Source organism: Falco cherrug, chromosome 5 (genome assembly GCF_023634085.1).
Source record: "Falco cherrug isolate bFalChe1 chromosome 5, bFalChe1.pri, whole genome shotgun sequence".
Classification (NCBI taxonomy): Eukaryota; Metazoa; Chordata; class Aves; order Falconiformes; family Falconidae; genus Falco; species Falco cherrug.
Window position 1 is genome coordinate 39,123,391 of NC_073701.1, and position 21,999 is coordinate 39,145,389.

Sequence of the window (21,999 nt, forward strand, 5' to 3'; positions counted from 1 at the left end):
TGGAAGTTTAACAAAATAAAAAAGTTCAGACAGAGAAGAACATCAATTATACATAGCCAGAAAGACATCTGCTTCAATTTGCACGCCTCCAGATGACCACTCCAGGAAAGAGTGCCAAGGGAAGCACAGAAATCTATTCCCTCCCAATGTACTTCTGGGAGCGTAATGGTACTTGCAGAAAATGTTTCCATCAGATGCTGCTAACACACCCTTTAAGTGATCCCAACCACAACAAGCTTCCTTTAATTCCTAATTGCTCACAACATGTACCTGCAGCACACAGGAACTCACACGAGATCCTCAGAGAACCACAAAGATGCCAAGCTGACTGGGGCAGATGCCATTACCCTTGGAGAAAAGCAGAACATTGCCACTGGATGTGCATGCAGCATTTGAGATGTTAAGCTGGTGAGGTGCTGATGGTCACGGACAGCAGAACAACAGAATATTAGAGAAGGAAGTTGGGTTTCTGAACAGTGAAAACGGGTAAGGGTTGTGGGCAATGCACACAGCGATGGAGTTAACTGCTCTGAGGCTTTGAGAAGAGCAAGGCAACAGAAGATGGCACGCAAAGGGAGGTGCGGGGCTCTGGCTACTAAAGTGCTGGTCATGGGGTGGGCTGAGGGAAGACAAAGGACATTGAGAGAAGAGGCAAAGGCAGCACTGCCCATCCTATATAGAGAAGGACAAGATGTAAGATGTGAGGAGTGGTGTGCCAATACAAATAGAAACTGTCGCCAATACAAATAGATACTGTCGGAAACTGCCAACTCACTGCAACTAGAGCACTCTGCAACAAAAATCAGTGTCAACCAAGTTCTTACTAAAGACATACCTGTGGAAGAAGTAAAAAACAAATTGTACAGATATTTTTAAATGTTTCCCTTTTGGTTTGGAGTGACCACTTCGTTTTTTTGTTTTTTTTTTATGGAGGTAAATTAAGCTGGGAACGTACTTAAAAGCCCATAAGCTTAAACAAATGAAAAAAGAAAAAAAATCTCAACCTTACTTTTTCTGCTTGCCATTTTATGAAAGACAGCACTGTAACTTTCTGACTCAACCTGGAACAAGGTGTAGTTCCCTACACCTTCAGGGTTTAAGCTTCGAATCAGCCTAAAAAGCTCCCCCAGTTAGCTCTGATGGACACCAGAGATTGCCAATGAGGTGGTATCGATTTAGCATGTGAGACATGTGCAATAAAGATAAGAAGGGTGCACTTTTTTTTATGGAGAAGACTTACTTGGCTGTTGGAAGACACCCAGCAGGCAGGCTCTTCACCCTCCCAAAGCACCCAAACACTGGGGCCATCCTCCCTAAGTGGTACTCACATGTAGCTCCACTGCTTGAGTTTTCCTCTCTGAAACAGTTGCTGATTCCTTCCCCTCCCCCCAGCAGAGCACCACACAAAGGTCAGGCAAAAGCCTTTGAGATTAAATAGTAAGTGATTAAAATTTCCATTATTTTGTGAACTTGTTCCACATATTAAAGAGCCCTAATGGAACTTGCACACATTTGTGCAGGTAGAAAGGCACATGATGACAAGAATTAAGGAAATTAATTCCTGTGCTTTGGACTGAAGTAATCTTCCAGAATGTAATTGGCTTTCAATCATTCACACACAACATGCCCTTCACCTTTAAATGGAAATTCATTTTACCATACAGGTTTTGAATTCCATTTATGTCAGGCTTTAAAAAAGCTCCTATCTCCACACTAGAATATTGTGTATCAGTTTTTGGCCAGGAGGAGACCATGTCAGACTGCAATTCGGATTTCTAATGTATGTAGCTATATGATGTTTTACTGTTTCGGTGACCCTTAGCGAGGCAAATGCAGAACCCTTCCTGGACAGAGATCAAGCAGCAATTCCCCCAGCAATGCAAGGTTATTAATGCCACCTCTTCTGAAACGCTCGCTATTTTCTTCTGCGCTGAGCTCTCCATGGGACACGGCAAAGTGGATATGAGTGTACAAGACTTTTCGAGGCTGTGCCTAGATCACAGCAAAGCTGTGCAAAACACAGTGACAGTAAACGTAGCTGCGTCTGCTTTAATAAAAGCAACAGAAATCTGGAAAATCTCACCATGTCACACTTTCCTTTTTTCACGGCTGTGAAAGATGACAGCAAATACCTGGAAGCAGTGGGCTTGGTCTAGTGGCTTCTGGGGCTGCTTCAGCCCACCATCTTCAACTGACGTAGGAGCAACATGTTACAGATGACGAAGTGTATCCCTCTGACGAAATGGCTTTCTGCAGGCCAGGTGCAGTATTTACATCTACATCTTATCTGTATTTCCCTTTTGCACACCACATCCTATCATTCTGTGTTGTTATATCTCACTCGCACTGGTATCAGCCCTGGCTGATGACCAGGGAAACTGTAATGTTGGCACCTCTGCCAAATGGTTAGGCATATCCTGGACAGAGACAACAGATGCTTGTATTTAAATTGGGACTAATTTGCATTTTTGTGTATTGTGGATGTTTTAAAGCATAGTTTTAGTAATGAAAAGGAATGTGTAATTCTGAAATAGTAATACTTTCTTTTGAAAAGCCAGGTTTGCTAATGGATTGCCATCTGTTCAACCCTTTGCCAGGAAATAGATTTGTCCTGCTTACTGAAAACAGTATTAGGGTGAAACTGTAGATTACACAGTGGATTTCTGAGCAGTTTAATTTGAAGTGCATGCTAGCATTTTGTTATTTCAATAAAATTAACTTTAGATCCTTCTTTTCTACTAATGTTGGAATTTTAGCCATATTTAGAGTACTTTGTGGGCTGTTCTGTTCCCAAATGGGTTCTAGAAAAGGTGCCTACCTGTCCTTTACTGTTTTGAAACTGAGTTTGTCAGGTTTCTTTTGCATAGGATTTACAGCAACAACCTCTCTGTTTTGCTTAGAAAGCCCATCTTAATCCTCTGCAACAAAATGTTTAAAAGCCCAAGGCACTGGCCTCAATCATGCTTTCAAGACTACAAGATTTATGCATGCTGGGAGCCTTTTGGAGCCCAGGGATGAGAGTTAGGAAGAAGGACACCCCGGCAATTCAGGATGCTGAACTTGGGAGCTGTTAGACATCTCTAACGAATGGAGCTGAAGGAGCAAACCAAATCAGAATGGTAAGTTACTCTCCTCTGTAACCCACAGAAATCTAATAACGTTTCTGCTGAGCCTTATTACAGGCACAAATGCACTGGGAAGGAGAGGTCCAATTTTCACAGCCTGGAGGCAAAAGTCGAATTTTCACATAACTTCAAGATTTCAGCACCCTCTTGTATCACTTCGGTCAGGTTACTGACACAGCCCCAAGGCTGGCAACACACCGACCGCTCCCCCTATCCCGGCCGGGGGCTCGTCTACAGGAAAGCGACGACGCGCCGTTCTGTGGGGCAGCATCATTCCGGCCAGCGAACAGAGAAGTTGCCGTCACCCCCCGCCAGCCCCCCAGAACGCCCCATTTTGCCGACGAACGACCGTGGCTCCCCGGGAGGCTGGGGCTCCCCACTCGGGAGAGTGGGCACCGCCGGCCGGAGTCGCTGCCCCCGCCGCGGCCCGCCTCCCCCCCCCCCCCCAGCCACCTGCGGGGGCGGCGGCGCGGGGGCTCCCGGCTCGGCCGCCCACGGGGGAGCCCTGCAGGGCGGAGGCGGCGGAGCGGCCCCGCGGCGCGGAGAGGAGCGCTGGCTGCCCAGCCACATCCCGCGCCCGCGGCGCCGCCGCGCTCCCGCCGGCAGGATGCCGGCCCTACCCCGACTCCCTGCCCGGGCAAAGTTTTACGTCCTCCGTGCCAGCCCTTCTCCTGCCGCCCACCCGAGCCCCGCGGGGAGGCGCGCCCCCGCCGCCCGCCGGCACGGCCGGCGGCACCGGGAGAGCCGCTGCTGCAGCGCCCGCCGCGCTGGGGCTGCGAGGCAGGACCCCGCGCTGCGCCGCGGCCGCCCCCCGAGCAGGGCGCGGAGCGGGCGGCGAGCGGCGGGGAGCGGGGAGCGGCAGGCGCCGCGCTTACCTCTGTCCAGCGTGAGCGGCTGGACCGCTGTCAGTGTCGCCATGTCTGCGGCGGGGCTGGAGCCCGAGTGACGCGCGGCTCCGGCACCGGCGTGGAGTGCGGGGAAGGGCGGGGAGGAGGCTGCCAGGGAGAGGGGGCGGAGGAGGAGGGTGGCTCCGTGGGAGGAGGAGGCGAGCGGGGTGGAGAGGGTGCCCAGGGGCGGGCGGCTCGCCGCAGACGGGGCGCCGCGGTGCTGCGGCCGCAGGGCGGCCCTGCGCGGCCCGGCACGGGCTGCCGGCATCGTTGCGCCTCCGGAGCCGGGCCCGGCGGGAGGCCCCCGTCACACCGCGGCCGCCTCAGGGACGAGTCCCGGGGCCCGCGGGGGGACCGGGCCGTGCGCGGGGGTGGGGGGCGGGTCGCCGGTCGCCGCCGGTCCCGCCGCCCGGGGATGCCGCAGCGGCCGGCGGAGCGAGAGCGAGGAGCGAGGGCGGGGAGCTCCGCAGCGCCGCGGGGCGGGGAGGACGGTGGGGGCTGGATCGGGCGGCCCGGCCTCGCCTGGGCCGGGGGCGGTGGGGCGGGGCGCCCCGCCCCGTCCCGGGCTTGGGGGCCTGCTCAGAGTCGGTGGAATACGGTGCGTCTGGGTGAGGCGCTGCTCCGAGGGTGGCCGCGGGGGTGGAATACGCGTGCGGAGCCGGGGGAGGAGGTACCGGGCCCCTGCGCCGGGCCTTGGCCGAGGGGAGCGTCCCGCAGCGCTGCTTTCGGCCGGACCGCGCTCGGTCCGGCCGTCACCTCCAGCTGCCAGGTGCGGCCCGCCCGTCCGCCGGGAGCCCAGCCCCCGCCCACACGGCACACGGTGTGCGGCTCGGTCCTGGCATCTGCAGAGCCGGCAGTGCTCATCGGTGTGTGGCGGCTGCCTCTTGCCGGTATGCTGCAGCTTGCGTGACCTTGAGGCCTTCGCAGAAGACCATCCGTGAAGGAGGAAGCTCACACCGGAGCTCTGTGAGGTTTGCCGGTGGCCCTCTGGGTGTCAGCCCTCGTTGTTCAGCTGAAGTCAAGGGAACCTGGTCAGCTGCCGTCTCCGAGAAAGGTGTGGTGTGGCAGAGTCCCACAGAGCTTCTGCTGCCTTCCCTACGGCGTGGAGGAACGACGTCTTCTTGGACTACTGCCCTGTGTAGGGTCGGGGTGGAGTGTCGGAGCTCTGGGTTGGGGTGCAGTGTCGGAGCTCTGGGTCGGGGTGGAGTGTCACTCCAAAGGGAAGGCAGCAGAAATGTTGCCCAGCGCCGTCTGACAAACTACAGGCGGCTTGAAAGTGCAGCGGTTCAAGGCGGTGTGTCAGTAAAGTCTTTCAACTGCAAGGGTGTTTAAGCACTAGTATGGATAATTGGGTAAGCTGTGGAAATGTGGCCATTAAAAGTCTTCAGAGGAGATTAAAAATACATTCAAGCCGTTTTGAAATTAGAGAAGTTTAAATAGCGTATGTGAACCACCCACTTCCTCTGACATACTGATTTCAGCACCATTTTCTCTAATTAATAAACAATAAACAGGAACCCATTTGGGTATCTTGCCAAGAAAATATTTCAGCTGGCTAAAATAACCAAAGTTTGTGGCAAGCAGTCAGTTTTTTAAATAAAGATTAACATAAGGGTGTATATTATGTATTTCTTATGTACTTGCATAGCAGCTGGATTGACATAAAGTGAGCAGCTCCTCTTACGCAGTCACATGGCTGTGTATTGGATTTGTAGTCCTCAGCAGAGAAGTACACATTTCGAGCTGTAACAACCTAATGTGACAACTCCCAAACTTTTATGACACTTGAAAAAAAATCTATTAAAGATATAAAAGTGTGCTTAAGTAATATTAAAATCAAGGTGCCGAGTTAATTAGTCAACCAAATTGCTTTCCATATAGGGCTTCATAACCCTCAGACTTGCTCTTTTAAACTGCCATTTTGCAAACAGACATTTAGAAGCAAAATACAGTTATAACACTAACTTTTCTATCAATAAATATGTAGTGTTAATGCCAAATATATAAAGTTTTAGAAACATGTAACTTAGAAAAATCAATGTTTGGGCTTGAGCAGGGTGCCTGTGGAAAGCAACAATCTTATTCTGGGTTTATCCTTTTTCATCTACCACTGGTCAGATTTTGTGTGCTCTGCCACAGGGGGTAATTGGCACTTGGATGAGAGACTTGAATGGGAGTATTAGCTGCACTCAGGGAAGATGAAAAGCAGCATTTGCTGAAATTAAACATTTTGTAATCAGCATAGCTGCACAGTTAATGCTTAAGAATGTTAAAGACCTAGCTGAGGAATACTTTTAAAGACCTAGCTGAGGAACACTTTAAGTGGCTGAAATGGGAAAATTGCAGTTGTCCAGCTGAATTCATCAACTGGAGAAAGGGAGTGGAATCGGGCAGGAAGCTGTGCAGTAACTCTTCCTTTGCCAAGTCCATGAGAAATAGTGGACCTTAACAGCAGAAGTCAGCAGTCAAAAAGAATGAGTGCCAGCCAGTCTCCGTCTTGGAGGGTGGATCTTTTTAGATAGAAGCAACTGGTCTAATTCTCATCTTCTTGTTGATTTCTTGGGTTATATTGGAACTTTTAATCCAGTATCACATGATGTTTACCAGACCAATGAAACTGGACTGAATTAACAGATTTTAAATTGTATGGACTGGAAACTGCCAACTGACATGTCTAAAATGTAGTCAGTGGTCAGGTGCAAGTGAACAAGGCTATTGCTAATAAGATACCCATAGACCTTTTTTGGCTAAATTTTTAAACCAAATTCAGTATTTTGTTCAAAGATCTAAAATGTTGATATAAAGGCTTCAGTGGCTATGCTTTTAGATAACACAGGTTATTAGAAAAAAATAGTAAACCATGAAGGATGTTATGCAGAGAGTGTGTGAAATCTCCATCCTTCAAGATTTTCAAACATGACTGGGAAAGGACCTGGGCAACCTGCTCATACTGTGAAGTTAGCCTGGCTCTGAGCGAGAGATTGAACTGGATATTTTCCAGCTCCTTTTCAACCTAAATTATTCTATGGTTCTGTAATAAACTGTCGAAATTACTGGTAAGAATTATCTGAGTAGCTGGATTAAATTGTTATATTAAAAAAAAAAAAAAGCAAAAAAAAGCAAAAAAAGCAATGTTTTTTAATGCCGCTGCAAGCAAGTGATGAAGAACACAATGATTACTTCCAGGACTAGAGATTTGGGGAGGGGTGTTCTTATGTAGCAGGCTCAGCGTCGGTTCTTGGTGCAGTGTTGCCAAAAGGCCTAAAGTAATCATTAAATATACAAATGAGAAATGGCAAATGCAACTAGGGAAATTACACAACATGCCATGTGTACATAAAAAAACTGACTGGAATACTGTGTCATACGGGAGGTGGGCTGTGAAAGGTGTTTGCCTTTCAAGATAGAAAATCAGTTTTGATGAGAGTTTTAAGGACCTCAGTCAAAGCTTATCAAAGAAAGGGTTAAGAAGGAACTGAATCACAGTGCATAGGTCCATGTATATGGAAGAGGCATAATAGTGGAGGGATTTATAGTCTTTAAATTTATAGTCTTATAACATAAGGTGTTTCCACGACTGGAAGTTTAACAACTTCAACCTTTAGTAAGATGTACTATTCTAGCAATAAGGATAACATAGGGACCAATTACTCACTGTTGCTTGAAATCTTAACAAAAATCAGAGGTCTTTCTAAAAGGCCTGCTTTGATCTAACTTCTGAAGAAAAATAGAATGGCTGAAGTATTCAGGAGGTTAGATGAGATAATGATTGTGATCTGTTACTCATGACTCTTAAGACCCTTTGGCTTCACTCAAGAATTGGTGCTACAAGGGCCGGAGAATTATTTCTACACAGCACAGTGCAGTACAATGTGGGAAAACCCAGCACTGCTCTGAATGAACTCGTTGGCTGTCAGAGTAGCACATGTCCTTTCATCCAAAGCTTTGCGTGGGATAATTAATTAAGATGTCACCCTATGACTGGAATACCGTGGTAAATGAAACTATTTGCTTCAATACTAGAGCCACCCCTACCAGAGGTGGAGGCCCTATTTATGATGGCTACAGAGGTGTGTGGCAAGAGGCCATACCACAGTGGTACAGCTAAATCTGTGAGTTACACAGCACTGTTTTATACCTGTTAGCTGTGTTCTGGATATTAATCACTGGACTACATGTCTTGCCAGGGCTAAATTTCACCTTGGGTGTAGAGGAATTATAGGGGAATGAAGGCAGTTTAATTAACATTGATAATATACAGCTGTGGGCTGGCTTCAGGGGCCGTGGGTTGGCTGATGTGGATAACGTGCAGCTGTGGCTGGTTCCTGCTAAGTAGTTAAATAGCTCTAACGGGTAGGGAAGAGGAGCTGTAGATGAGGAGAGACCTAGAAGAAGCAAAGGGAGGAGAGAGTGTGCTCCAGGAGAGACAAGGAGAGGTCGTAGGAGAAGAAGGTGGGATGAGGGGAGGCTGGCTGGAGGAGGAGCAGCAGCTGGAGAAGGAAGAATCTGGCTGCAGTAGAGGCAAGAAGCAGGGTGGACTGATCTGAAGAGGATGGAGAAACAGCACGAACAGTAGATGAAGTTTTGAAACCTTGTAGGGGATTGATGGCTGTGCTGGGGCAAGGTGCAGGAGCTGCTTATTGAAGTTAACCTGTTATGGGATGGTAAAAGCCTTGTTGCAGCCGGCTCGTTTGGATAGTGCTGTGACACTTGGGTACTTACATTTGGGTTCCTATGTTTCCTGTGAAAATTTAGTTTGCTGCAGGAGTTTTCACATCCAGCTTTACATTGGAAGTTTTGTTGGGCAGCTGCTTTATTTCACCCTGAGGTGAATAAGGTGAAAAAAAAAAGTATTTTTTTTACTATATTATATAGTTACATCTTGTTTATGCCCCTCTTTTATAAATGCGATGTGTTATTCCACTATTGTTTTATTGACTTGATGGCTCTAGGGAGTGTCACATACTCAATGTGCAGGATGATCAGCTCTGTCAGTCATTCCCCTGTTAAATATAGTTTGGTTAACTTTGCACATGTGTGAAACTCCAGGATATTTCAGAGAAGATTCCAGGTACAGAGAACTTTCAAGACTCTAGATCACCTCGTAGGACTGAACCAGAACATTCATTCAGCCTTTTTTCTTTTTTTGTACTTCACTTGTGCCTTGCACTTTAGCACAACTGAAAAGCAAAGATTGCAGTAGTTGTTGTGAATTCTCAGAAGAGTGAGGATTTTTGTCATCATTCAGATTTGATATTTGAGTGGCATTTTGCATCTGCAGGGGGAAGAGTCCTTCCTTTTTAAAAATCTGTTATTTCCATGCAGTTTCCATGGCAGAGCTTGCTATTTGAGAAATCGAGTGGTTTAACAGCAGTTTATTGGGTGAAGAACTGCATCAGTTACCCATAAGAAATGTGATTTAGTGCTTTCTGAGAACTATATGCATTTTTCACAAGTACAATTAATTTTGTCCCAGGAGAGCCATGCCATCTCAACAAATATTTCAGGTGAGCTGGAAAGTCCTACTATGGGTGCATGGCTGTGTATAGTTCAGTATTTTTCTACTGTTACTACATTGTACCACAGGACCATACTTTCCTACAGGACTCATTTTACATTCTAATATTAGTGTAATGGGTTATTTTTTGTAGGTAGTGCAATTACTGTTTTCCTGAACATTGAAACCAATTTGGCCTTTAAAAATGCTTTATTTTTTTCTGGTTTTGTTAAGGATTCGGCTGCAGTTGACAACAGGGCAAACAGGATCAAGCTTTGCTGAAATTCTCATTGCGCTACACTGAAATTCAGGTGTAGGATCTACTCAGTCCAGTGAGTTTCTACCTATAGTCTATAAAAGCTTGTAATTATGTAGTCTTTTTAAAAAGAACTACTGCAAAAGCTAAGAAAAACAAACCTGTTGGTAGGCTTAAGTTTGCTGTTTGGGGAAGTGAGCTGTGTCTTAGTGGGCAGGGTCCACCCTTTCTTTTAAGCAGGGAGGCAGTTTAAAAGCAGTTACAAATCAGACCTTCAATCCATGATCACCTTTGGATACCCATGAAATCTGAAACTTGAATCTATTGCCCTTTGTTACCATGATTTACTTAGCTTGACTTTTTTTTTAAGGATTGGATCTTGACTTAAAGTTTGTCAGTACTAAGGACATTTTAGAAAAGTGTAAGTTATCCTCTGTGAGGCCACAGACATCTTCAGTTAGCTGGTTTAATGGCAGTTCAGGCTTCATCTGTGAGCACTGTACCTGTAGTCGTAACATGCCCATAATGCACGAATTCACACAGTGTTTTCAGTGATTTGAACAACTGAATGAAGACATTGATTTGCTCTCCTCACAGACCAGCATAAAGAATTATCCACCTACCTTCTTTGTCCAGTCTATTAATACATATGTTGGATTGATTCAAAAATTCTATGTGACTTCTTAAAAGAACAGTTTGAGGGGAAAAAAATAATAAAATTGTAGACTTACCCATGGGAATATGTTTATTGATTGTGCTTCACTGTGTTTCTCATTTTTTCCATCAAAACATCCCTGTACAGAAGGATGACAGGGAAAGAATATGTGGTTGTGAAATAGATACTTAACTTTAAAGGAAGTGAAACAGCAGAAGAATATGTAAATTTAAATAGTTTTAGAATTACCAGTGGTGAGCTAATAGTGATAGTTACAAGGTGCATAGTCAAGTATGTAGGCATAGGGGGGGGAAAAAGTGCAAGACAAATCACAATTCCATGAAATCACCACAGCTAATTAATTTGGGAGTGTGAACAGTGCAACAGATAACACTGGCTATCAGTCTGTATTTCCTGAAACTGTTAGTCATGCATTAATTTTCATGTGAGATCAGTGACATTATGATATGCATCTGAAAATGGGTGGGATTATGATTGCAAGGAGTTATTGTAATTAACTCTGATTTTAGTATACTCCGTAAGTACCTTTTTGAGCCATAAAAATTAAAATATGATTAAAAAGCCCTTTTGGGATCTAGAGTGTATTTTCAGATCTTAATTTGGCAGTGCATCTCTACTAGATACACCCATTGACCTCATCTGCTATCTACCAGTGAGTACTGGAGCTGCACTGCTGAAAATCCTCCAGGATGAGGCCTCACATGCGATGACATACAGCTGCAAAACACCTGGAATGGCATAATATTGTTACCATAGCCTATTACTACAGTTCTTCCTATTGTCATGTGAGCTGCTCTTGTTATCACTTGATATCTCATATTCTAGGAGAGAGGGAAGAACTTTCTAAGTCTGGGTGATCAGAATAAGTTTGGGTCCAGCAGTTCTGCCTCCTGTCTCCAGATCCAGTTCTGCTGTGCCAAATGGGGAATGTCCCCTGACCTTCCCTACTATTCTGAGTTAATAACTACAATGGAGCACGAGACCTGTATGATGTCTGTCATTTACTAAGGCTGAGCTAAATAAGTGTTGCTGAACCCAAAAGGACTTCATAGGGTTGAACATCCGTGTTGCACTCTCCAGTACTGTGTGTGAAACCTGCGTGGGCAGTCAGGGTTTGCCTTGGTTCTGCATCACTAAGGCCATGTCAGTGGATTTCAGATGGGGAGAACTGGGTATCAGAACACCAGACAGCCCAGAACTAAGTGAGGACAATAGCAAGAGAAGAGAAGGGCACTGCTATCAGCAGGCTGTGGGATGGGAATTTGCTAGACTTGTCATTTTTTTCTTTTGGTTTCTGCCTGCAAAAGGTCTCAGTTTTGCAGTTGATTCTTTTTTCCTCTTTTTTTTTTTCCTCTCCTGAAGCGAGACGGAACAAACTATTCTGAGCTTGAGTTCTCTGGCAGCAAGAAGGGAAACTCTTTATCTCATAGATGGGCCAGTAAGGGATTTAAACTCTGTTTTCTGTTTTCCCTCCAGAGATACCTGTGGATTGTTATTATTCATGCAAAAGAAAAGCTGTGTCTCTTTTCCTAGATTGTGAGGGATTTTGGAACTGTCTTTATGTAAAACTGCTGAACCTGGCTGTACTCTAGGGTATTTCCAAGAGAACAGGACTATTATTATGATCAGAAAACAATTTCAGAAGAGCAGGGGGATTTGAGGATCTTGATTCAGGTTCATCTTCTGCTGTGGGATTAGAACCATCAGTTGTGGAGCTGGAAGGATTTTCTCCTCTATATCCAGACCCTGCAACACCATCCCCCATTAATTATGTGCTTTACATTTTCACTCTGTGTAGCTGTTGAAGGAGAATCTTTTCCCACAGCACACTGCCCATCTTCCAGGCTGGTAATGTTGAAGCTGAGCTGGCTTCAAGCATAAGTAACTTGGTCAACAAAATAAAGAGAGCAGCACATAGTGTACCCCTGCCCTGTGACTGCCTTCCTGAAACTTACCATCATGGCAAAGGGGAGCGCTGCCTTGCTGGAGGGGAACACTGTTGTGCAGTGAGAGACAGCAGTCGCAACAGGGGTTCTGACAGCCCCTATCTGTGTTATATGACAAAATGCTGCCTGCTGACAGGGTAGATCCTTATTTCATTTAGTAGGAGAAGAAAGTGTGGGACCTCATCAGCAGCCCACAGCCCTGGAGGCATTTCTGGCTACTTGGACCTGCATGGGCCTCCTCAGCTTCTGTGGCTGTTGCTTTTCTAGTGCTGTAAAACCAAATACTGCAACGCTGAGGGCTGAAGACACCAAAATTCACTCTTCTTCAGCTGTGAGCAAGCTCTGTACTGAAGGAAATGGCTTGATAGAGAGTAACGTGGTAGCTGGTATATGGTCATACCGTGAGGCCCGTGCACAAGGGGGCAGAGCTGAGCCCTTGCCTTTAGTTCTCATTAGGAACATCCTAAAATTAAAGAATGTTCCGAAACAGCTTGAGAAAGCCTGCAGGAGTAATGAAGCAAGCTAAATTGCTGTGTCATGGATCACAGAGGGTCCTCAGCTGGTCCTGGCTGAGGTCCCCAAAAAGCAGCAATATTGTCATTGGAAGATGACACCTTTTCACTTCCTGAGACCATGCTGCTCAAATTTCATGTGTTGGCTGGCCTTCCTCTTTGAAGGGGTTTCCCATCGGGAAGGAAGAGGGCTATTGGCTATCTCCTTCTCTTTCTGCCAAAATGTGTTTCTGGCAGAGGAGTAGGATGGTCTACAGCTGATCTGGGCATTTGATACAATGTTTGATAAAACTGGTACCCGTTAAACCTTGAAACATATTGCAGGTTGGGAAGTGGCTATGGTTCAAAAGGTCTGGCAAGTGAGCTTAAAGACAAATGATTTCTTATAAAGAAGTAAATTTTAATTGTTTTTGTGTCACAATAAATATTGCTTGGATAGCTGTGTCAGGTCTGACAACTTGATGCAGTAAAACTGCAAATGTGACACCCATCTACAAGAGGGCAGGAAGGAGGATCTGGGGAACTACAAGCCTGTCAGCCTGACCTTGGTGCCAGGGAAGGTTATGGAGCAAATCTCTTGAGTGCCATCATGTGGGACTTCAGGACAACCAGGTGGTCAGGCCCAGCCAGCATGGGTTCATGAAAGGAAAGTCCTGCTTGATGAACCTGATCTCCTACAACAAGGTGACCCGGTTAGTGAGTGAATGAGAAGCTGTGGATGTTGTCTACCTAGAATTTCATAAAGCCTTTGATGCTGTTTCCAACAGCATTCTTTTGGAGAAACTGGCTACTCGTGGCTTGGACAGGTGTACTCTTTGCTGGGTAAAAAAACTCTATGTGGCCGAGCCCAAAGAGTGGTGGTGAATGGAGTTAAATCCAATTGGCAGCCAGTCACAGGTGGTGTTCCCCAGGTCTCAGTACTGGGGCCAGTTCTGTTTAACATCTGTATCAATGATCTCGACAAAGGGATGAAGTGCAGCCTCACAAAGTTTGCAGACAACACCAAGTCGGGCAGAAGTGCTGATCTGCTTGAGGGCAGGCAGGCTCTGCAGAGGGAACTGGACAGGCTGGGCCAATGAGCCAAGGCCAGTTGTATGAGGTTCAACAAGGAGCAGTGCCGGGTCCTGCCCTTGGGTCACAACAACCCCACACAATGCTACAGGCTTGGGGAAGAGCAGCTGGAAAGCTGCCTGGGGAAAGGACCTGGGGGTGCTGGCTGACAGCTGAATGGAGCCAGCAGTGTGCCCAGGTGGCCAAGAAGGCCAACAGCATCCTGGCTTATACCAGAAATGGTGTGGCCAGCAGGACAAGGGCAGTGATTGCCCCCCTGTACTTGGCCCTGGTGAGGCCACACCTCAAATACTGTGTTCAGTTTTGAGCCCCTCACTTCAAGAGAGACATTGATGTGCTGGAGTGTGTCCAGAGAAGGGCAAAAAAGCTGGTGAAGGGTCTGGAGCACAAGTCTTCTGAGGAGCAGCTGAGGGAACTGGGGTTGTTTAGTCTGGAGGGGAGACCTTATCACTCTCTACATTGGATATCAGCAAAATTTTCTTCACCAAAAGGGTTGTCAAGCATTGGAACAGGCTGCCCAGGGATGTGGTGGAGTCACCATCCCTGGAGGTATTTAAAAGATGTGTAGATGGGGCACTTAGGGACATAGTTTAGTGACGAACTTGACAGTGTTAGGTTAACGGTTGGACTTGATGATATTAAAGGTCTTTTCCAACCAATGATTCTATGACTGTCTCTCTGGAGACAGACTGTGAAAGTTTGATTCCCCTTCCCCCTTTCTTTGATAGTGATGCTATTATTCCTTGCTTCCCCCAATCCAGTTAAAAATACCATGTCTGATATACTTAGAGGTCTCAACGCTACTGTTGTTAATGCCTGTGTTGGTATTTCTGATAAAGGCTAAAGGCTATTTACATCCATAAATCTACTATAGTGTATTCAATAGGGTATTTAAGTGGAGTTTGTGCTGTGAGACTGGCCTACTAAGGGACTTTGTTAATAATAAGTGCAGAAAATGGTTTTGAACTGTGTTTCTATGGCATTCAAGCCCTGAGAAATGAAGTCTAAAACCACTTTCGGTGACACATGCAGGAACTGAATCTCTGTGTATGTGTATGCTCAACAAATGAATTGCAGTGAGGCATGAAAGATATTTTAGGATCCAGTGCTGCAAGATAGTGAGCTGTGCTAATTCTCTTGAAAGCTGAGTAGGAGAATGCTCTCCTGGAGAATTTTTGGGGTTTTGAACTTGCATTATTCAAAGCCACTCCTGTTCCCCCATGCAAATACAAATTACATGGAGTCAAGCTAAAGAAAATAGAATGGGCATTATTTGATAGGCTAACTAAACAAAACAGCATTGTGGACAAGCGAGGAAGAACAGCTAGCCTTTATGCTGAGCATAGCAAGTAACATTTGAGACATAATTTATCAATTGCATTCATTAGTTTATAGGGTTGATGTTACTAGTAATGGATTAGATTATTAGCATCCACAGGGACAGAAGAACTGAAGAAATCCAAGAGACTAAGCAAAGCAAAGATGTGTTTTGCCCATCAGTGGTTTCGTAAATGTTTCAGTACAGAGAAGGTCAATGCTCTAGGGCAAAGCAGAACTGCAGGTGTTAAGAATCTCCTCGATGAAGCTTCCATCACCAGCTGTTAGGCATTTTAAAGACATTACTTCATTTTTCACTAACACCAAAACAAAATGTAGCTGGCACTGGAAGGCTTTTTAGCTTTGCATCACTGAGAATTAAAAAAAGAGAAAAATGATTGTTTTGTTCCAACCAAAATGAATGTTGTGGAGCCCATTTAAGCCAAGCTTCAATTATCTTAAAAATGGGAATTTAAATATTTCTACTAGTGCAATGTCAGGACGCTGCAGGCATTGAATGATATTCATTAAGGACTTGCTTTCCATCATATAGAACAGCATAAAGATGGGTATGTTCCAGATGTTGGATGTAGCAATTTAAAATGGCAAAGGTTCCCACCCCCATTTTTATTAAGACTACTTTCCTAAGATAACGAAGTAATTTCTGGGAGCGAGATTACGAGTCAGCTAAAAAGCTGGCCTGTGTCGCTTGGAGATGCGCAGAATATAAATATTGTAAAGCTTTAGAGAACAGATGGCCAGAGATTTCAGAAATGGTAATGATCAGCTTTCTGCTTTGGACTGGTCAGTCAGTGTTAGGTCTAGAGGCCACATTCAAGCTGCTCTGAGCAATATTTGGATCTAGCATGACTCTTCAGTTTCAGAGGGCTTCCTGTAAGGATCCATCCTTGGTCATTCAGCAATCCAAAAGAGTGCCATGACATCTAGTTACAGAAAGTGTTGCTGCAGAGGGCTCCATCACATCACTAGTAAAGGAATGAGACAGCTGTAATGAGATGAATTTTGCTTACTTTGGGCCTTTGTTTCCGTCTGGGTTGCAGTGACAAGGCTTAAGTATCTTGACTGTGGTCATCACTGTGTCAACGATAGATCACACTTGATTACAACCTTCTGATTACTCATACTTCTTTCTTTTTTTCCTGACACATATCTGGGGATCAAGCAACACTGAATGAACCCAAAAGGATTTTTTGGGTGTAGACAGACTTAAAATATGGCAGGAGAGATCATCAGTAGTGGAGGATGTTTCAAAGGAGGCAAATTCTTCAGAATGGTTTCTTCTTTTACTCCTTTCTGAACACAGTGGAGCTTCAGCTTTAGTCAACTGCTGTAACGTTTGAGACTGTTGGACTTTGAGATGTATCAAGAAATATGAATTATACTGCTGTCTTCACATAGCTTATGGGAAGCAAGGAATGTCTATGTGAACTGTTATGTATTTCATTCTGTCAGCAGTCCAACAAGGTTCCAAAAATGTGGGACTGGTTGAGGAAAAGTTGAGAAACTGCGTGGATGAGAGCTTTGGAAATGAAGGGATCTCTAAGTGTTCATTCTGAAAGGATCTGAGTAATTTCTGAAGTCTTCCAGAATAAAGAAAGTATCTCGTAACCTTTTACAGCAAAAATTGCAAGGAAACGCTTGTGGGGCTTTTTCTAATTATCTTTGGAGTTTCTATTAGCAACATGCATATGTTCACAATCTCAGGCAATAGCACACTGATTGGGTATATGCACCTCTAAAGCGTATTTTGTGTTTGTAGCTTTTTAGCACTGGATGATGTAATCTTGCATGGGGCTTGTGACAGCAGCTACCTAAAATGGTGTGTTTTCTTTCATGCTCTGATCTGTTTTCCACAGGCAAGAGACATTAATCAAAATTAGAAATTTAAGTCACTGCTCCCACTAACCACTCACAGGATTAGAAAAGACAGCAACAAATACACCAGTTATTTAACCATAATTTACCTTATTGTGTCCAGAATAGCTAACTACAAAGAAAATGCCATTTATTTTTCAGTAACACACAGAATAATTTATGCATTGCATTTGAAGTATGTGAACTGCAGTGATAAGTTAACATAAATATTCAGCATTTGAGGAGACAGGAATCCCAGCAAAGGAACAAACTCTTTGTCCCTACCTTTCACTGCCTGTAATCAGTTCTCCTTGCTGGGTGACTGCTGCTATCCTTGATGATTGGCAGAGCAGGCTGTGAGGCTGACTGTCAGCAAAATGACATGAATTACATATCACCTCTCCCTTTCTTACAAACCCCTTTGTCATTTATATCTTAGTTTTGAATATTATGAGGCCTGATGTTTTCTTTTTCTCCAGATCTTGAAGAAAAGAGTACTTGTTACTTTGGCACACTGTAAAAAACCACTTTCCCCTTTAATATAGGGAGATATATATATACACAAATTTATTTATATTGATATAAATAATAAAAGTTATTTCTGTAAGTTTGAAAATAGCAGCTATATTTTTCTTCCTTTTAATCTGTGATGGTGCATTGATGCAATTTATCTTTCTTCCAGCCATTCACCCCTTTGCAATCTCAAACTGTCTCAATCTGTTCCCAATCTGTTGCATCTGAGTTACAGAATAGGTGCTTGAAGTTCCACGGCGTTGCACTCAAAATCTTGTTATGGGAAAAAGGGAGGATGTCATAGGCGTAGACAAGAAGAATTTACTGTTAATCTAATTGAAGTCTTAACAGTCTAATCAGCAAGGTTTCAGCATCCCAGGTCTTTTCATAAGATGAGTACAATGCTGCTGTTAATGGCTTCTTTCTCCTCGTTCTTGGGTTCATTTTCATGCATTTACTAAAACACACTGCAACTTTTTCTTGATTAATCTGCAACATGGCATTACATCTGAGTTTGCAATATATGTTGTGGTTTACATATGATGCAGATGCGTAAGTTTTGTTAAGAGTAATGCTGGTTTTGCACAGCTTCCAAGGTTGCATTCCTTCAACAAGCGGTAGCTTACTACTGATGAGTTGTTTATAGCCCTGGAGCCTCCAGTATGAACCTGTGACCACACTTTCAAGGTCCCTGCTGTCATCTCATGCTTGTACTCCTCCATACTACATTATTTTAGTTTAAAAAGTAGTTCACCCCCTACAGTAACTGTTGCTATTGTAATCTATTAGTTACAGAAATATATGACAAATATGTGAGAGTATTTCGCCACACAGTTGTACAATTGTACCAGGAGAGGTTTAGTTTGGATATTGGGAGAAATTTCTTCACTGAAAGGGTTGTCAGGCATTGGAACAGGCTGCCCAGGGAAGCTGTTGAGTTACCATCCCTGGGGGTATTTAAAAGACTTGTAGACAGGGCACTTAGGGACAGGGTCTAGTGGTGAACTTGGCAATGTTAATTAATGGTTAGACCCCATGATCTTAAGAGTCTTTTTCAATCTCAATGATTCTATGATTCTGTGACTTCTTAGTGAAAACTAAAAGAATTGGAGTCACCTGGTTGTTCAATAACTGCTTTTACAGTTAAATAAACTAAAACATGGCTCCAGACAGTCCAGGACAAGACAAAAGTGTTACAAGACCTGAAGTCATTGTGAAGCCAAAAAACCTCGGAATGAAGAAAACTGCTAAGAGACTTTTTGTACTTTTAGCAGCAAAGTTTTATCTGTGCAGGGGGTAGTTCGCACCACAGAAACTCACTCTGAAGCACAGGTGCGAAACAGGCTAATTTACACATTTGACATACATGATTGCAACATCTCTACATACATTATTCATGTAATTAAATCTCATTGCATATTAATGATAGGCGGAGTCTAGGTGGAGCCTGGGAGGAGTTTAGGTGGAGTCTTCTCTTGGCATCGGTTTTGGGAGGGTCGTTCCAGCCTTTGGCCCCGCTCAGGTGGTCTTCCTCAGGGTTGAACTTTTCAACTTTATTTCATAAGTGGCTCTGCCAGAATCTTGTACAAAAAATCTTGGCTTGCTACCATTTTCTTCTATTGATATGTCTAACTTTACCTAATTTATGAATTCTAGTACCTGGTACAGCAATCTCTAACAATGGCTTAGGCTTGGGTACAGTGAGCAAGAACAGGGCGATTCAGCACAACATGCTATGTATGGTTCCTCAGTAACAAGAGCTGAGCAATTTTGCAAGACAGAATGGGGCTTTTAGAGGGCTGAGACTCTTCTCGGGGGGGTCTTTAGGTGTTTAGGCCTTATTCCTTTTGGATTGTCAGTAGCTTAGTATGATGACTGTAGTCTACAACCAGGGGGAATCCCCTATTTCATGGACTACAAGGCTGCAGACCGGCTCCCAGAAGTTGAGAATAGACCCACAAGAAAATTATATACTACTACAGAAAGTTAAAAGCAGTATTTGGGCATCATGAAAGGCGTGAAATCCCAGCTCCATTGAAACTTTCAGGTGCTCAAGCCTCTGCTAGTTATCCTGAACGTGGCTATGCATGTGCTTATGCTGCTTGGCTGCTTAGAACATGTCTGAGACCCGAGAGGGATCTCAGATCAGGTGTGGGCTGCCTTCTCACCTTCCCAGATGCAGTTCTGTATGTGTGTTTTGAGAATATCTACCAGACAGGGTGTCAAGCCAAAGGCAGGTGAGAAAATCCGGTTTAGGATGTGAGGATGACTGACTGGATTGCTCTATCTGTATGTTACAGGATTGCATATGTGTACCCAATTCCTGCATCATTTTAAGTCCCATTTAATCTGCCATTTGTAAACTTCTTCCCTCATTATAGAAGTCTTCTATAACAAAGATCACAGTTATTCTAAAATACCTGGATTATAATATAACTAGATCTCTTGCACAGTGTATTGGGGTATTATTTCATAGTGTAAGATGGATCTTGCATGAGGTTTAAACTAGAAGTTCAATGGTACATGGGTTGTGGTTGTGCAGGTTAATGTGTTCTTTCTCAAGTGGTAAAGCAAAGCGCAAAAGACTGAAATCAGTTCTAATTTTCTTTCAAATGTCATTTTTCCATTAATATGTATTTATTAAAATTAATAACATTTCATTTTTACTGCTTGCTAATTTTTCCTCAGCTTTCAATATGACTGACTTCTATGATCAAACTTACTACTTTTCCTTTTATTGTCCTTTCTGGAAATAGAAGTTTGTCAGCTTTAGCTTTTATGTATTCGTTGAGCATAGGTCCCTCTACGTCCTGTCAGTACGATTCTTGTTACAAGGGGACAAAATGTCATCTCCTTATTGGTCCTGTTTATAGTATTTCCTCATAACAAGTAGTTGTAGTAATTATGTGGTGTTTTTAATCTTGGGCATTTCAGATGAGTGCTTCGTTGAACTATTCCATTAGCAAAGTATTTCTTTTTTAAAAGTAAAGGAACTTGTAATATAAAACCTCTGTATGCTGTCTCTGCTTATCATTCAGATCCTGCCTGATCATTTCCTGGCAGAATTTATCATAGCATTAAAAAATGAGTGTTTTTCAAAGTTATTTTATTAATATAATCTAAGCAAAGTAGCAAACATCTGAAGAAAACCTGATAACAGGGCATTTTCTGAGAAGAAATGAGTCCTTTGTGTGTTTGCATGGCCCTGAAATCAATATGAATAAATTGCTGTTAAGCTTGTCTTTTGAATATATCTAAATTTTGTGTTCCATCAAACATTTATCTCATATAGAACTGAGGTAATAAAGACCATCAGTTCACCACAGACAGGTTGATTCACTATATATTTAAACATAAAACACCGACAGATGTAATCTGAAATATATAAACCTCCAGTTTTACCCGTTGTTATGTTTACTGACACATTGCTGATAAAGTTTTATGTTGGTGATCTAAATGTGATAAAAATCAGCAAAGCATTTTTGAGAATTCTGAAAGTACCTGTCATCTTAAGTGTTTGCAGATGGCAGGAGGATATTGAAACCCTGATTCACCATTTGAGGATGGTTACATTTTAGTGCTGTCATGACCATTTGCCTGGGTACTTACTAAATGACATAGATGCCTGACAGGAGTCCTCAGAGAAAAAAGTCCCAGTGTTGTTTGTTTTACAGACCACTTAGTTCCTGAGAGTTGCACAATGCTCACAGGGCTTCCTTTGGTGGTTGTTAGTGGAAAGGGCTAAGCTTTCTTTGTACACAAGACATATGTTATTTTACTTGTTTGTTTACATGTTAATCTTGCAACAGTTTTAAAATTTTGTCCAAGAATTACTACCAGACCTCTGCTGGGCTATGCAACTGTGAAAGAGAAGATATTAAAACTCAAGTAAGTACATGATTTTATAGATCAGCAGAAAAAAATTTATACAGGGCTCTCATAGACCATTCCTTGAAGTTCAAGCATGGTTCAATAGAAACAACTGCTGGAGAATGCATATACCTGAAAATTATTTAAGTAGTTACTGGCATGAATCTTCTCTAAAATTAAGAAATGTAAGAGGTAAATGTCAGGAAAAATGTCTTTACAGAAGGAGAGAGGAGGGAAATTATATGCATGGTTGGCATAAGCACTGAGTAAGAAAATAAAATTACTTCTCCAGATAAGAAGAGTTACAAGGACCATAGCTGTCTGTCAGATGAGAACCTAATAGCAGCATAAATGGAAGTTCCAACAGTGAAAAGTGTAGTGTTGAATTATTTAACAAAGACTTAAACCCTATGGTAACATAGAGCAAGCCGAGACTCTGCATAAAATGAGACTA

General features: G+C 43.8%; 1 protein-coding gene across 1 annotated transcript in view; it reads right to left on the reverse strand.

Annotated features, from left to right (window-relative positions):
* The window catches only part of LIN7A (lin-7 homolog A, crumbs cell polarity complex component), a 50,247-nt gene extending 45,825 nt beyond the window's left edge, over window positions 1-4,422 (reverse strand). Inside the window, exon 1 of the mRNA XM_055712680.1 lies at window positions 4,001-4,422. Within this exon, the coding sequence (XP_055568655.1) occupies window positions 4,001-4,280 (280 nt within the window). The 5' untranslated portion in view covers window positions 4,281-4,422. The remainder of the gene's footprint in view (window positions 1-4,000) is intronic.
* Window positions 4,423-21,999: the final 17,577 nt, after the last annotated feature.